Source organism: Maniola hyperantus, chromosome 19 (assembly GCF_902806685.2).
Source record: "Maniola hyperantus chromosome 19, iAphHyp1.2, whole genome shotgun sequence".
In the NCBI taxonomy this organism is placed as follows: domain Eukaryota; kingdom Metazoa; phylum Arthropoda; class Insecta; order Lepidoptera; family Nymphalidae; genus Maniola; species Maniola hyperantus.
The window spans coordinates 5,278,167-5,296,458 of NC_048554.1; the positions used below are offsets into that span (position 1 = coordinate 5,278,167).

The 18,292-nt window shown below is 37.8% G+C and overlaps 1 protein-coding gene across 1 annotated transcript in view; it reads left to right on the forward strand.

Moving 5' to 3' along the window:
* The first annotated feature begins 292 nt into the window (after positions 1-292).
* LOC117991050 (UPAR/Ly6 domain-containing protein twit-like) overlaps positions 293-18,292 on the forward strand; it is a 32,750-nt gene continuing 14,750 nt past the window's right edge. The window contains exon 1 of the mRNA XM_034978594.2: positions 293-457. Coding sequence (XP_034834485.1) covers positions 400-457 — 58 coding nt within the window. The 5' untranslated portion in view covers positions 293-399. The remainder of the gene's footprint in view (positions 458-18,292) is intronic.

The window sequence follows — 18,292 nt, forward strand, 5'->3', positions numbered from 1 at the left end:
GAAGACGAGTGCGATACAAAATTACAGTTATTTTTTTTATGTCGATCCGAATCACCCCACCGAGCGTACCGGGAATTATTATTGTCACTTTAGGTCAAATGGTCTTCGTGATGTCTCATCATCAAGCTCACTGCTGGTAGATGCGCAAAAATCAAGTTCAAAATCGCAAGTCCAGCGTAGAATATTCAGGTAGAGGAGGTCAGTGCTCGCAGAAGTCGCAGATAGAAACTTGTTCGTCCAATCCCGTGTCACATCCATATTCCATTGACGTTTCACGTTGGGTCGTTTCTCGTTCGGCATTCTGTGGGCATTCTCATTCGCTAGCCGCGACCGAGTTGGAACGACCGCGCGTATCGTGTGTTATTTTTGAATCGAAACAAGTGTCCACATTTTTATAAAATGGCAAAGTTATCTATTTTTGTGCCTGTTTTGTTAGTGGCTGCATTTGTCGCAGACGGTGAGCGTTTTATTTCTATCTTTTCCAACTATTTCATCGTATAATTACGTATTTGAGTGTTTTGTATCTCAATGTTTACGTCGCCTTGTTTTGTTTTTACGACCGATCTACGCATAAAAATGCGTAGCAAAGTTTTCATGTGAAATTTACCGAATGATACTATTTCATAGGACAGTGCTTTTTAACCGACTTCCAAAAAGGAGGTGGTTCTCAATTCGGCCGGTTTTTTTTAAGATTATTTTCAAAGATAAATTGTAATTTATAATTGTATATATTATATCTGTTAGTTATTTGAACTAACACCGAAGACCCGATAGGCAGATCCTCTAATTTTTAGGTTCGGAGAAGGAACAATGAAACAACGCACTTCAGCGGAGAGTGTGTGTATGTAACGGTTTATTTTGACATTTCTTATATAGGTACAATTCTGACCATAGACTAATTTTAGGCATAATCTACATGATAGTTCCGATAGGCCGCGAACGCACTGTCAACTTAATAAGAAGCGTTGACATAAATTCCCCCCCTCTTAAACGTCGTTTAAGAGAAAACAAATTCGTCTGGAGAAGCAAGGGGCAAATGCTAGTCATAGCCCTGCGCACCACTCCTCTCGCGGTTTGGATATCGGCGACTCTGGAGATTCCGTCAGCTCCTTGGTACAGAGCGGTAATCCAGCTGAGGCGCCACTTGAGGGGTGCGAAGTTATCTTCTTGCAGAAGCATGAGATCTCCCACGCTCAGCCTTTCTCGTTTCGTGTGCCACGTAGTGCGCTGTTGAAGTTCGCTGATTCTTTGCCAGCCACGCCAGAACTGCTGGCGTATCTTCTCGAGCCCCGAGTTACGGTCGAGGCTGCTGGAACTGAAGTCTTCGACATTCGTCGACGGCAGCGCAGTCAGAGGCCGTCCAATCAGGTAGTGTCCTGGGGAACGAGGGAACAGATAGTTAGGAGAGGAAGTCATGAGATATAAGGGGCGACTATTCAGTTTAGCCTCCACTTGCGAATATAGAGTAATTAATTCCTCGAAAGCCAAATTATTATGAGCCAAATATCTTTTAATGAGAATGTTTTTGGCGGAATTGATCCCAACCTCTCCAATTTCTCTTGAATATAAAGACATAAAAGAAAATTTTATTTGTTCGTCAACTGCAAAGTCAGAAATGACGGGATTGGAATTTAAAAATTGAGTTATTCCTTTAGCAGTAGCTACGTTAACAGAGAAACATTCTGCCGGTTTCAGATTTGTAGGTACGTGACGACTAGCGGCGAGCTGCGCCGCGGATAACGCTAGTTGTGGAATCGTCATAGGCCTCCCGGCCGGAGCTACCCACGACTTCGAGTACGATAAATGAACGCTCGAACTACCTAACGCGTCGATCGATTTTAAATTAATGCATTTCTCAAGGTTGCGGGTGGATCTTTGAGAAGTATATTTAACACGAAATCGACCTGATTTTAGGCGAGTAGTGTGAGTCTTAAAATTCTGCTCACAACCCTTCTCGCTATTACTTAATAATATTTTTTGGGGGTCCCAAAATTTGGCTATTTGATTATCTAAGCGATCATCGAACGACTCGCTTGATGAAAAATTGCAATTAATTTGTTTGGGGTCACAATTTAATGAAATAGGACCGGAAATAACCCACCCAAATCGTGAGTTACACAGATATGGTTTTCCGTCACCGAATGATTTGACGGTGTTACCTATTACATCCCAGAATAGGTCGGCCCCTAAAAGCGCATCTACAGGCGCAGGGCTGCAAAAATTAGGGTCCGCGAGTTGAATGTTCTCGGGGAGACTAAATAGCTTGTAATCTATATTTATTTTTGGAATATTCGCCGTTAATTCTGGCATAATAAAACAAGACAAACTTGCATGATAGTCGCCTTGCAATGAGTTAAACCTAACCAAACACCTCTCAGTAACATGATTATTTGAATTGTTACCTATACCTACGACGGTGAGATTAGTGGGTATCGCCTCTAAATTTAATTTTTCCTTGACGCGCTTTGTCAAAAAGCTAGACTGGCTTCCACAGTCTAGAAGCGCGCGAATGACTTCAGTCTTGGAGTTTAGAGGGTTCAGAACTTCTACCATCACGGTGGATAACATGACGTGAGAAGTTGCCTGCCTAGCTAGGTTCACACTAAGTTCATCGACGGAATTCTGAACTGTGGGTGCAGAGGGCTCCTCTGTGGGCTTGTGAAGCAGGGTAGAATGTGGTTTTCTGCACTCCCTACAACGACTCGAAAAGCATTGACGAGTTCGATGGTTTGACCTTAAGCAGTTCAGACATAGCTTCAGCTTCTGAGCCTCGGCTATCCGGAGTTCAGGGGTTTTGGCTAAGAATGAAGGACAGTTGTAGATTGCATGGTCAAGCTTGCAAACTACACAGCGAGCGCGATTTCTATCTGCATTATTGTATCCCGATTGAACAGCATACGAAAAAGATTTATTTTGTCTTGTATTTTTGTTATAGTTATTACTATTGCTCGCGATTGGCGCGGCATTAGACGAAACACGTTTGTTTTGAGTTTTATTTTGATTAAATGATTCCAAAACATCTGCACGCTCCTTTAAAAACTTATGAAATTCATCTAACGTTGGCATATCACTCAACGAGTTTCGATGCTCCTCCCATTTCATACTAGTATGGCTGTCTAATTTAGAACTAACCATATGTATTATTAAACTATCCCACTTATCAACGGGCTGGCCAAGACTCGCTAACGCACGTAGATTTTTATTTACATTATCTACTAATGAACGCAATGACTGTTCCGATTCGCGGGACAGAGTTTCGATATTGAATAAGGCGTTGAGGTGATTGCTAATTAGCTGCCTCTTGTTATCATAACGTTCACATAATAAACTCCAAGCCTTCTTGTAGTTCAATGCACAAACTTCGAGATTGGATATAACACGCGCGGCATCTCCCTCTAAATACGAGTTTAAATAATGAAACTTATAGATAGGTAGTATGTGCTCGTTATCATGAATGAGAGACCGGAAAGTATCTCGAAATTCTAACCATTTAAAAACTGTTCCGTCAAATTTCGAGATTTGAATTAGAGGTAATTTGAACCCAATGCCTTGTGAGACGCCTAGTTCTTGCCCTGAAGAACTACTGTGCGCGTCTTCAAAGCACGGAACCTTCGAATTACGCGACAGAATGTCTTGAGCTAACGAAGTCACGCTGTCTAATTCATTTTCGATCTCCTCGCGAATATCTAGTTCGGCATCTAATGTATCCCCGCTTAAAGATTCAATCTGACCTTGCACGTCACTAAACTCAGTAGCTAAGCACTCAATTTTACCTAATTTAAGTTTTAATTCGCCTAATTCCAATGAATCTAACACTGAAAGCTTATTAATCTTAGAAATATAGTTTTTAAATTTAGTAACGCGCCCTTTCACGCTGCTGCGTTTAATAATTAATTCTTTCAGAGACATATTGAAGCGTTATTATAACAGCTGTAGGTGAACAAAAACTGGTTTGTTATCGGTAGCCGCAAGATCGCTGCAAAATAATAAGTAAAACGTATATCTATCTATGACTAGGTACGTTACCTATGCACGTCGCTTGAAGTTGTCGTCTAACCGATGAACATGAACCGGTTTCCAGTCGTCCGCGCCGCTCCAATAAGTGTACACGCCAGTTAAAAATCGTATGACTTATGATAATATGAAGTAATGAGTAGGTAGGTACGGCTAATGCGTAACGGATGAAGTGACGAATAACGTGCAAATTTTGAATTTTGTGATTGATTGTGCAAAGTGGTATGGCCCTTTGAATAGTGCGTGAAGTACGGATGATTATGGAGCAATGGATGTATGCATAAGGTAGCTGTGAAATGGATTTATGGATGTTTGGATGAATGTGTTGTGTTTTATGTGGGATAGGACACTTATCTGAAATATTGGTCCGGCCTCGTTGTTGCCGGCGTAGAAAAGTGCTCCCTCTGTCTGAGCCCAAATGCTGCGGGTCCGATCAGCGTCCCGGCGATGGCTTCAGACGTCTTCTTGAGTTGAGCCTGATGCTGCGGTACGATTGGCGTCCCGGCTGGCGTCAACGATGGTTGCTTGCGTTGTGCCTGATGCTGCGGTCCGATTGGCGTCCCGGCTGGCTACAACGATGGTGATTTGAGATGAGCCTGATGCTGCGAAACGATTGGCGTCCCGGCTGGCGTCAACGACGATGATTTGCGTTGAACCTGATGCTGCGAAACGATTGGCGTCCCGGCTGGCGTCAACGACGATGATTCTCTCGCTGGATGGCTTGGCTTCTTCCTTCCCAGGTGTCCAGTTTACGGTCGCCACTATGTTAGTTATTTGAACTAACACCGAAGACCCGATAGGCAGATCCTCTAATTTTTAGGTTCGGAGAAGGAACAATGAAACAACGCACTTCAGCGGAGAGTGTGTGTATGTAACGGTTTATTTTGACAGTTCTAATATAGGTACAATTCTGACCATAGACTAATTTTAGGCATAATCTACATGATAGTTCCGATAGGCCGCGAACGCACTGTCAACTTAATAAGAAGCGTTGACAATATCTATGGTATAAATACTTACATCAAAATAAAGTAATAAAAGAAAGCCATAGTTTGTTAGTCTGTGACATCTTATTTTTTCCTATATTCCTACTAGAGGTCCGATTCCGATTTCGAAAAGTCGGACCTTCCGATTGATTTTGCACATTCGGTTCCGATTTTAAATCGGAAGTTAGGTAGAAAGGTATATCGGAGGTAGAATATACTGATGCTCCTTAACTTCCCTGCCTACTAGTATAGTAGGTAGGTACTGTTTAAGATTTTAGATTCGATTCACCTACCTGTATTAATTTTTGAACTGATAATAAGAACTGACTAAATAAAACTGATAACTGATGAAAACCTAATTCCAATTGGAATGGAAAACATTTTCTTCCAGTAAAGGTAGTCCTTCTCATATCATCGAGAATCGAGTGGGTAAGTAATAAACATCTGGTAATTCCAATTGGAATGGAAAACATTTTCATCCAGTAGGTATTGTAGGTAGGTAAGTAGTCATTTTCATATATCGAGAATTAAGTAGGTATTAAATATTTGCAGATGATGTTATGTTAGATTTTATAAAATATGAATACCGGAAAATTCACAGCTCCTTTAGCGGATTACTTTAACAAATTAGTCTAGTTTACAATACGGACAAACATCGTGATTTGACATTTGCATATTAAAACATGATAGATCAACGCTGATCAACACATATTTAACAAGTTACACATAGGGCTAATGTAACTTTTCAAAAAGTTTATGCGTAAGTTTGACAAAATGTACCTATGTCAAATCACGACGTTTTCCCGTCACTTTCTCGACCACGCCTAAGATAATAGAACCTATTAGAGGTTCACACTCCTACTAGTGATGTTTTTATTAGATAAATGTTTATTATACTAGCGGCACGCTATGATGGCCGGTTTGACGTTTGTCCGCTCATGAAGTTCCGTATTAATTGATAACGACTTTGAAGGAAATAATTGTATTACTTTATTGACGATAGTGATGTGCAGAGATTCATAAATTTTATCGAATGTAGTTTTAGGTTTAGGACTCAAAATTTATTTATTAAATTGATTTCTTAAATGTATACAAGTGTAGAAAAATCAGTTTGCACCATTTAAGGGGTGAATGTACTTGTGAATATGAACAATTTTCACTATGTGGACAAACCTCTGAAATCGCAAAAAAATATCAATAAATTTTTAAAAATGGAATCTAATACGATCGTCACATAGGATCGCTGGCTAGCACAACTACTACCTCCGGCAAACTCGCGTCAATGCTCAATGCAAAACAAAGCAGTTTCGAATTGACGTTGCTTCGAAAAGTATAAACTGTCAGTGCAATGCGATTGTGATATAGTTTTGACCTGGCTTTGGATTTCAAATATTGATACTGCATTACTGTTGACCCTTGCTCGTTAATTTGGACTCTGTTCAAGCCCTTTGTTGTGGATTTCGTCGATATGACCGAACGTACGCAGAGAACTGTTCTAAATAGTCAGACACGTGAGTTCCTAATACGCCTTCGTAACTATTTCGATCGTGAAGCTCAAAATGGAGGGCCAATTTTACCTATAACGTCAGTGGTTGAACGCGTAGCTGATGCGCTTAATATTGGACAACGAACTGTTAGACGGATAACTAAAAAAAAATATGGCGAGACTGGCACAGAAGAAAATAAACTTCACACACCAAAAAAGAGAAAACGAGCAAAACCAGTCGTAGGCATCGATAGCTTTGATGCCGATGCTATCCGAAGACATGTTTACGGCTACTATTTACAGAAGGAGTATCCAACAAGAAAAAAGTTGGTGCATTCACTGAAGGAAGCTGGATTATTCTTCGGTGGGGAAAGTTCTTTAACGAAGATTTTGAAGACCATTGGATTTCGATACAAAAAATGTAACAAACGCAAAATATTGATGGAAAGATTTGATATAGCGATGGCAAGGTATACTTTTTACGGCAAGTGAAAGAAATCAAAAATTGGCAAAATGTTGTGTTCTTGGATGAAACATGGCTTAATGCTAACCATACTGTAGGCCGTTCTTGGAACGATGACACAGCAGCATCTACTTCCAAAGTTCCTGTAGGAAAAGGATCGCGACTTATAATTTGTCACGCCGGAACCATCAACGGGTTTGTCGAAGGTTCTCTCATGGCTTTTGCGTCAAAAACCACTGGAGACTATCATGAAGACATGAATGGAGAAAAGTTTACTGAATGGTTTACCTCAATGTTGTGTAGCCTCCCTGAACCATCTATTATAATTATGGACAACGCCCCATACCACTCGATGCAAATTGACAAGCCACCTGCCCAATCCCAAAAGAAAGCTGATATCGTCGCATGGCTTCGTAAAAATGGCGTAGATGCAAACATGAATATGTTAAAAGCGGAATTAGTACGTCTTTTAAAAGAAAACAAACCAACCAAGATCCGATACGTCATTGACGAAATAGCATTAGAACATGGGCACAGAGTTATACGGTTACCGCCTTACCATTGTGAGTATAATGCGATTGAGTTGGTGTGGGCTCAAATTAAGGGATATGCTGCAAGACACAATACAGAACCCCCATTTACCACAAAAAAAATGCTAAAATTATTAGAAGAAGCTTGTGAACATGTGACTAAAGGAGACTGGGAAAAGGTTGTGAATAGAACTGTTAAATTAATAAGGGAAGATTATGAAAGAGATGTGAAAATAGATAATATTATAGAAAACGAACATATAATTATTAATGTATGTGATGATAGCAGTGACGACAGTGAAAATAGTAGTATGGACGAATCTGATTAATTATGGCCTTTTGTGGCACCTTTTTCGGTATCTTTTGTATTCATATGTTTCTTGTGTGCATATAAAGTATGTATATTCATTTTCGTTCAAATATTCAGTTCGTTCAAATAAATTAAATAAACATATACATTTTTGTTTTATTAAACCTATTTAATCAGGTACAAAAACAAAACTTAATTGTTTTTTGTTCGAGAATAAATTGACATTCCACATCACTATTGTAATGTGTCAAACCGGCCATCATAGCGTGCCGCTAGTGTAGGTACCTATTAGGACGAATTCTATGTATGCTTGAAAAGTTACATTAGAGCTTCAGATTATTATCTAAGCTAAGTTGTATGAACGCTATGTAGGTATACCTAGTAATATTGACTCGAATTATTATTACGCTGGAGCCCATAACATGGTTACGAAAGTCACGTTGTCGGTTGCGTAAATATGCGTAGATACCGGTAGGTGTGTATCTATAGCTAACCCACTTGTATTTAACGCGCCAAAGCCTCGAGTTGAAGTAGCAGAACCTGTTTAGAAACTGGCGAATCTTTCGACATAAAAATCCCGCGGTTATTTATTTATTTAAAAGTTTTGTTCTTTATTTAGGGATCAAATAAAACTTCTTCTCTTAGATCATCGTTAATTTTATAATTTTATGACATAAGTAGTGTTACCCGTGTTTTCAGATTATTGAATTTTGTTAACCATTAACGCTCACCATTTAAAAACCTTACCCTTCACCATAATTAATATGATTTCCGACTTTATATTATACGACAACGTCCTATAAGTCCCGCAAATTGCTATTCCGCTGGAACCATGTCTCATTAACATCGAAATGACGTCATTTTATAAGCCTCAATAGCTCAACCGGTAAAGTAGTGGACTGAAAAACCGAAAGGTCGACGGTTCAAACCCCGCCCGTTGCACTATTGTCGTACCTACTCCTAGCACAAGCCTGACGCTTAGTTGGAGAGGAAAGGGGAATATTAGTCATTTGACATGGCTAATATAAAAAAAATTGCACTAGACTGAAGCTCAAAACTTCAGTCTAGTGCTGACGTCACTAAAATGGCGGCTACGCGAATTAGCAATTTGCGGGACTTATAGCATTTTGTCCCCATATTTTCGTCGTCTTTAAAGTAAGGTGTTACACCGTTGGTAATTGGTATCAATCTATTGGGCTGGGCATAAACAATTTATTAGCGTAAACAACATATAGAAAAACAGTATTTCTTTACGTAGGTAGGTACAACCTATGTAGATAGGTAAGGCTAGTAGGTATCTACTAAGTACTAAGTATAAGAGCTATAGTTTCTTTCCTGCTCTTGTAGATAATTGAATATTGCGACAAGGATTGTGAAGAATGATACTGTCGTAAACTGGTACCTATCCTTTGCATATAATCATTATCTATCATTTAAATGCAGGTATTAACCTAGCTTGTTAACCGACTTCAAAAAAGGAAGTGCAGTCCTAGATAGAGCCATGTCATGGTAATAAATTTGGACCTAAAATCCATATCATGGACCATTTAGCAACCCAAAAATAAAATCAGTGTGACAACACTTTTTCCTCCCGGCTTTTCCATTTTTAATAACCTTGCGTTGCAAAAACAGGGACAGATTAATTATGTACCGGACTGATTTTGCTCAGGCCTTGATTCATCTATATGTATTCGTATTGCACATATTAGAATCACCGAACGAAAACCACCTACTTACTTGTGATGAAAACGCTCATTGAGCGAAAAAGCCGTTCAACACACATTGTGATATCTTTAAAACATTCACAACGCAAAATTCGTGTTAGAGCTAGTCCGGAAAACCGTGGTGCGCACCACGGTTTTCCGTATATTTTTTTTTAAATCTGTGACCTATATAGAACAACATAGAAGTGCGCGCACTCCGGAATTTATTCCGCACGGAATTTTAATAGAATTAAATTTACGGATTTTAAAACGCACCGCAACTCGCCGCATCGTAGTGCGCGCGCTCTCTTATGGCACTTTTGAAAATGTCCATGACGTGTTCATGCAAACACAGCACGATCACGCACCACATAGCGAAGTTACTCACCACATAGTATGAAGGAATGACGTAGCTTTCAATATATTCGGCCACAACAACGCGTTGAGCGTTTAGGTCGAATATCCAACGAATATCATGAAAAGTACGACATAAATTTCTCTATGTGGTGGTTCTATGTTTGCCACAACGTGTCATGGGCGTAAATTTATAAATGCCACAACACAAAATTCGCGATGTGGATGTTTGAAAGAAACTGTTGTGAGCTAATTTGTGATTTTAAAACCTGAACGCGTTGCGAGTTGTTTTTTTCGCTCAATAAGCGTTTTTGTTCTTTGAGCCGAACACATACCTACCTACCTAGTACCTACATATCTTATCCTTTGATCTGTGATCTGAGTTCTGAGTTCTGACTGATTAGATGCCTATTATCTAAGTCTGAGATAAAATTGTCTGATGGAAATTAACGTTATATCATCCGTAACCGGTGACATAGATACGGTTGATAAAAATTGCATCGAAAACTTGTATTGTTCGGAAAGACTTGCGGTTTTCCGGTAAAAAAAAGTGTGCCAAGATTTTTTATGACAAGAAATTGCCCTGTTTGTTTTCACAAAAAATAAAATTTTAAGTACTACCTAGTTTCATTTAACCTTGTAGATACTAAATAGTAGATACTACGTACTACGTAGGTATATCTATCTAAAAAAACCGTTTGGACTCGCACCGAAGGGTTTTGTACCATCTACAAGAAATGGCACTTTTTAATTTGTCTGACTTAGCAGACAGACAGACTAGACAACGAAGTGATCCTATAAGGTTTTTTTCTAGAGATACGTAACCCTAAAAATGGATTTATTCAAGTTGGAACTCTTGGCCTAAATCTATCTACATTATGTACCCATACTGGTTCGGAAGACGTGAAGTGTGGACACCAATCACAAACAGGCTATGTTATGTTTTTGTCTTTATCATTTGTATGGGATTACGTAACAGAGAGAGCCCTATATTAACTTCTCTCCGTGGATAGAGTATAGTAAAAAGCATACCTACTTCATTTAAAAAAGAGACATACCTACTTTCATAAAGATAAGTTGCCTAGTTACTACCTGAATTGCGGCCCCAAGTTTTACTATTTATTTATTCTATGCCCAACTTTATAACACTTTCACTTGAAACTATGCGCTGTAGTTGACATACATTTATATTAGTATAGCCATAATAGGTATGTAGGTATACATATAATATGTACCGTATAGGGCACCGGCCGCTTACGACACCGTAAAATAAGTAAGTACCTAACCTAACCTAACTGAAATGAGTGAATGAGACGCACTTAAACCATAATTAATATTCCTTACTCTCGAACCTATTATTTTTATCAATATCATCATCATCATGATTAACCAATCGCAAGCCCACTTCTTAGCACGGGTCTCCTCTCAGAATGAGAAGTGTTTAATTAGGCCATATCCCATAGTCCGCCACGCTGTCCTAGTGCCGCTTGGCAGACTTCACACATCTTTGAGAACATTATAGAGAACTCTCTGGCAGGTTGCCTTAAGAGCAAGTAATATTTAATTCCGATAATTTATTTTAATTGATAAACGCACATAACTCAGAAAAGTTAGAGGTGCGTGCTCGGGATCGAACCCCCGACCTCCTGAATAAGAAGCCGACATCTTAACCACTATCAGTTATGAATAGGTAGGTATGTAGTATGTAGCATCATAAATTGTAAAAAATACCTGTTTAAATTGGATTAATTAATGTTCCAACATCCAAGGAGCCTACACTCTACTTGCTACTCGAACGAACTCGCCACCACGTGACGTACATGCTCGTATTTCAGTTAGTTCACTCACAAAATGTTCACTTATTTTGTTGTAGTTTCAGTAATGGTTTCAGCGTAAAGCACGAAAGGACAGAGACCTGGACAGACTGGCAGACATAAAATAATTTCAAAAATACAGTTTTCAGCTCTATATCGATACCAAAATTTATCAAAACATATTTTGTGTAACCGTACCAACACAAACCCAGTTACAGTTTTATTATAAGGGCGCGTTTGGAACCCTCGTAAGTTAGGAAGTTTTAAGTTTACATAAAATATAATCCATTCAACAATTTTATTGACAATCAAAAATAATGGTACCTACTTACCTATTTTGAATAAATGTCTCTGACTTTGTCTTTGACTTGACTTTGTATAAGTATTATAATATGCTATGTTTGTACTTTTCATTTATTATGATATGTGCAATTAAAAGGTACTTACCTATATCCGTACCTAAGTATGGCTTGTTTTACTTCATGAGTCATGACCTCAAAACGAAAACAATTTTTTTTATCTCTGACTTTGAATGGACAATGCACAAAAACAGTTCGAGTTTTATCAATTTTTATCTTATTACTACGTAGGTTACACGAGGTTTTTGACAAAAAGTTTTACAATTTCTTCTTCCATTTTATTATTTTAAAAATATTACCTATAAGCAATATTGTATAGATTAAGTTACCTATCTAATGATTATTAATATTTTTTCACCAATTTTCACGAAGCAGCTCTTACTCTTTTTCTTTATTCTTTAACTTTTCTTTTTATAAACCTAGGCAGCAAATCCAATTGTTTGCCTGATCGACTGTATCTATCTAACTTATTAGGTATTTGATTCATGAGTCTTCCGCATACATTTAGCACATGAGTAGAGATATTATTTACAATCTTAGATCACCGAGTTATGTAATCATCAAAACGTTTATGATAGAGTAGAGACAAGTTACGTAAATAACTCGTTTATATCTCCGCAGTTATCCTTGTTTGAATAAATAATTAATTACTTAGAGAAATTTATAAATTGCGTTTGTTAAGTGTGTAAAATAATAATTTAAAAAATGTAAACACACGACCGGCCTAACACACTTTTTTTTAATTAGTCACTCGGAATAATGTAGGTAAGATTCTAACAATACCCTTACATCCAAATCTATTCAGGCATTTAGGAGTATGGTGGAATAAAAAAATATATACACTCATTAGACTCCTTTTTTTAGGCTGTCGAGTAAAATGTCAAGCTAATTAGGAAGGTATTAGGTACTGGACAGATTATTTATCTCCAAAAATAAAACTTTAGTATAAATTAATTCAATACCATGTTATGGGTACGTACAGTAGAATAGTAAATTGCTAATAGGTAATTAATATTCCCCCTTTGCGTTCAATTAAACTAAGCGTGAAGTGTATTATTATACTTATTAGGTAGTCGGTACACTATAGGTATGAAGTGATACTAAGTATTAACCACATAAGTAGTAAGTAGGTATTTGTGTAGTATTTTTTTCATTCTTCTAACAAGTCCAATGTAATGTAGAACTTCCGGCTTTCAGCCTTTTATCGATGTAGTTATAATATGTATTGAGACTTCAATCGTTCACCAATTTATTTTTCTTCATACATAATAACTATAACTCTAGTTTAGTAATAGATATCGTTTCTTTATCAGAACGCCCGCATAATTTCCAATCGAATTTAATTAAAAAAACGACCCTATTATCCCTAACTTCGGTACTTTAATATCTTTTGCTAGTTAAATGGTGGCAAATCACGCTATCATGGAGTTGTAATAACTATTAATAAAATAGAGAACGATAATTTAGGAAAAATACTATTTATGTCTGAAGTGCATTACTGATATTAGATTCATTAATCCATCTAAATTATTAATATTATAAATGCGAAAGCGTGTCTATCTGTCTGTCTGCTAGCTTTTCACGGCACATCTGTTCATATCCGATTTTGATTTGATGAAATTGGGTAGTTACAGAGTTACACTTATTTCATTGACGGCTGCTTTGTATTCTGGAAAATTAGAGTTCCTTAAGAATTTTTAAAATATCCACGCGTAAAAAGTTGCAGCATTATTTATCTGATTGTCCTATAAACACTTAGGTACCTACCTAAGTATATTTGATAATGGTTTATTCAACAAAAGATCCGTATATTGCAATAATATGTCAGTCATTTACTTTCCTTTTATTTATTTACTAGATGAAGCCCGCGACTTCAACCGCGTGGATTTACCTATGTATTAAAAAATCCCGCGGGACCTCTGATTTTTCGGGACAAAAATAGCCTGCAGGTATGCAAAAAATCATATCGATCCGTCGCGTTGCTCCAATACGACGTCAAAGCCAATAAACCAACAAACACACTTTCGCATTTATCATATAGGTCGTAATGTGAATCATGATACTATATATGGGTATAGATTGTTATTGTTTACCAGTTAGGTACTTACCGGTCATTACCGGCGAGCTAACCTCGGGGTCTATTCAGTAATAGAGACGCAATGCGTGATGATCGTTAATTGGGCTAGTCAACAATAAGTTCCCCTCATTATGAGGCCAGGGTCCAGCCGGGGTGGATAGGGGCCAGGCAGGTCAGGAGTCACGTTAGTCATCGTTTACAAAAATTAAGGATCATGAGACTACGCGTCATTTTAGATAGATCTTTAGTAACTAAGGTTAGTAGGGCTAGTTACATTATCATCATCATTATCATCAACCGATAGACGTCCACTGCTGGACATATGTCTCTTGTAGGGACATCCACACGCCACGATCTTGCGCCGCCTGATTCCAGCGGCTCCATGCGACTCGTCTGATGTCGTCCGTCCACCTAGTGGGGGGTCTTCCGGTGCGAGGTCGTCATTCCAGCACCTTATAGGACCCCAACGTCTATCGGTTATACGAACTATGTGCCCTGCCCAGTACCCATAATTGCCACTTCCTGATTTGATCACGTAGCGAAAACTCCAAGCATAGCTCTCTCCATCGCCCGCTGAATGACTCTGAGCTTTCTTATGAGGCCCATAGTTAGCGACCATATTATCTCGGATTCATATTATTATGTCATCACTGGCAACACGCACTGTTCGAAGACTTTGGTCTAGTTACACGTAGAAATAAATGTGTAGAATCGTGTATACCTACGTGTGTATTAAAAGAAGTACATTATTTGATCTTTTTTAAGGTCATTCAAACAAAATTGAATGTGTTGAGTGTAAGCGTAACTCTGTGGACGTAACTTCGAACATTGCTATGCTCTATATTATTATTTTATATATATTTTTATATATATTTTTTATATATATTTTTTACGTCGGACTTACCTATTATTGTATCTGCGAGGGTTGGGTTACTTGGGTACCCCTCAAGAATAATTTTGAAGATATTGATGTTTTAATTGAGTTTGTTAGTACCCAAGCTTAAAACTAAAGCTACGAGGGTTCTAAACGCGACCTAGTCTGAGAAGAGGCTTACAACTAAACTATAACAAAGCGGTAGCTTTGAGCACGTGTAACTTTAAAAGTAAGCACAATTTTTTACAGAAATCTGTTAACCACAAAGAGATATTAATTTCTAGAACGTGTCTAGAAAAATGTCATTGAGTTTTACTGGTTAATTGAAATTTAAAAAAAAACATTTATCAGAAGCGCATAGGCATATCGCCAAGCGAGTAAGCTCTGTAAATAAAGATTTAAAAAAGTGCACTAAGGCTTAACTCCTCTTAAATTAAAACATGCAGGCAAGTTTACTGTTATCGAGTAGGTATTGAAGTCATAATCGAAGTGACATGGAGGGTTCTAAACTCCGGAAGAGAACAAATTGCTCTTTTATAAGTAGTTTAACGTACCTAATTAACGACGTCTGCGACCCTCCATTTGATAATGTCCCCTAAGCACATATTTTAAATTGTAGATATACCTTTAGAAGTAGAGAGCATTGTCCCTGTCGTTGAGACCGACATAACGTAATATTGGTATGAGTGACAGAGACAATGCTTTTTTACCCCTCTAGGGATAAAGTTTTCAAAAATTCTTTCTTAGCGCTTGTCTACGTCATCACTTATCATTTATCAGCAAGCCTTTCAGCCCGATCCGTCCAGTTACCAGTAGTTTGAGCTGTGCGTTGATAGATCAAGAGCTTTGCTAATAAAATCGCATAAATTCTCGCAGAATTGCGTTTCCTATAATCACAACTTGCAGACCTTTAAAAAAATACTATGGATTTGGGAGTAGGTCATTCTTATCGCGAACAAAATAAATGCAACCGATTACATGTGACTTACCTTAGTTACCTAAACTGTAATCATCAATCAATCAATATCAATCAATCAATCATAATATAATCAATCAATATACTTATAATAAAACTGTAACAGGTCAAATTCTGTACATTGAAGATATTTTGAACTTTTTTTTTCGAGGGCACTCTATAATCGATACTGAACCCAAAACTGTAATTTTTTTCATTTTTGTATGTCTGTCTGTCTATCTGTCTGTCTGTCTGTCTGTCTGTCTGTCTGTCTGTCTGTCTGTATCACGGCCGCGCATCACGCTGAAACTACTGAATGGATTCCAATGAAACTTGGTACGATTTGAGGTCATACTATGAGGAAGAATATAGGATATTTTTTATCCCGAAATTCAGCATGGTTCCCGTAGGAGAGGGGATGAAAGTCAAAATGTATACTGAGTTGTAATTCATTAACGCGTAGTCCGATTTCATTCATTCTTTTTTTGTTAGAAAGGGGATATTTTAAAGATTGTTCCGTAAATATTTCAATGTCATCGGTTTTTAACAGACTGTCAAAAAGGAGGTGGTTCTTTTTTCTACATCGATTTTTTCGAGGTTTCTGGACCGATTTGCAATTTTTTTTTTAAATCAACAAAAAAAGTTTTCGTGGTGGTCACATAAAAAAATCTGGATTCAACTCCTTAATCCTGATGCTACAGGGTTACTGCCCGCCTGAGTTATCAAGATTCAGGAAGTGTTCATAGTGAATTCATATTGTAGGTACCAAGCAACGACTTTATTCTCAGACTTCAAGTCCCAGCTCCTCAACCCTGATGATGTAGGGTACAGCACTCCTAAACTATAATGTTTCAGTAACTGCGGATGATGCAAAATTAATGTAGGTACCAAGCATAGGTAACATCATTGAACTTCGGATCCTAACTCCTCAATCCTGATGCTGCAAAGTACTAAAGTCCTGAATCGTGGGGATTTTAGAATTTCTGATAGTGAATTGATATTTTAGGTATCAAGCAACGGCTTCACGATGACACTCCCAGTCCGAAATACTCACCCGAGCGAAGCCGGGGCGGGTCAGCTAGTACATTATATAGGTAAACTAATAACTAACATTTTAACAGCACTTATATGTATATTTTCCTTTTCTTTATCAAGTTAGCCCCATTTCACAAACGCACGGTTTCACGTTTCAGCCAGCGGCAAATACGTGTTAACTACTTATACGTGTGATCTACTTACTCCTGTGTATAATGCGTACAAAATTAGATCTCACTCGCCATTTTAACTTAATGTGTCAACTGTCATGGCAAAAGTATTTAAACTTTCAGCTTTTATAAAATAACGAAGGTCTGGCACGCGCTGGCATTTAGTCCACAAGTAGGTACAATATTATAATATTAGATACCTTAAAAGATACTACATCTATTAATAATAATTGATATACACATTAGAATTAGATAGTTCTAAAAATAACTATGACAACACCAGTAATATACCGGAACAGTCATTGCTTATGCTTACTTACCCTATCAATCTACACATTTTAGTGATTTTCCACGCCACACCCAAGTTTATAGCTAGGTACCATAGCACTATCATCGCGTATTGCTCATATTGTGGCGGTATTGTGGCGTCTAAAGAATACATTGATTGATGATAATGAACATTCTGAATAGCGATCTTACCTGTGTTAGAAAAAATTGAATGGAAGTTGACCTCGTGACCCCTGACGTATAGAGAAGGTAGGCAGATAATTGAGTAAAATGGTTATAAGGACAACTTTAACTATTATGGTTAACAAGTTAGCTACCTACCGAACGCAGACGACAGCCAGCGGAGGCTCAGTAAGCACCCTTCGGATACGGAACCCAAAAAAAAGCCAGCCAAGTGCGAGTCAGGCTCGCGCACCGTGGGTTCCGTAGTACAGTCGTATTTTTTTGAAATTTTGCACGATAAATCAAAAACTATGATCCATAAAAATAAATAAAATCTGTTTTAGAATCCACAGGTAAAGCCCTTTCATATGATACCCCACTTGATATATTAGTTATCTTACTTCGAAAATTGAAAATACTAATTGTGAGTTCATGACAACAATTTAATTTTTTTTGTGTGATGTAACCACAAATTTACGGTTTGCAGATTTTTCCCCTAATGTCTGCTATAAGACCTACCTACCTGCCAAATTTCATGATTCTAGGTCAACGGGTACCCTGTAGGTTTCTTGACAGACAGATGGACAGACAGACAGACAACAAAGTGATTCTATAAGGGTTCCGTTTTTCCTTTTGAAGTACAGAACCCTAAAAACGATGCGAATCTGTAAGACCAATTTTATTTTGAGCCTGTCTAGTGTCTATCTCAAAT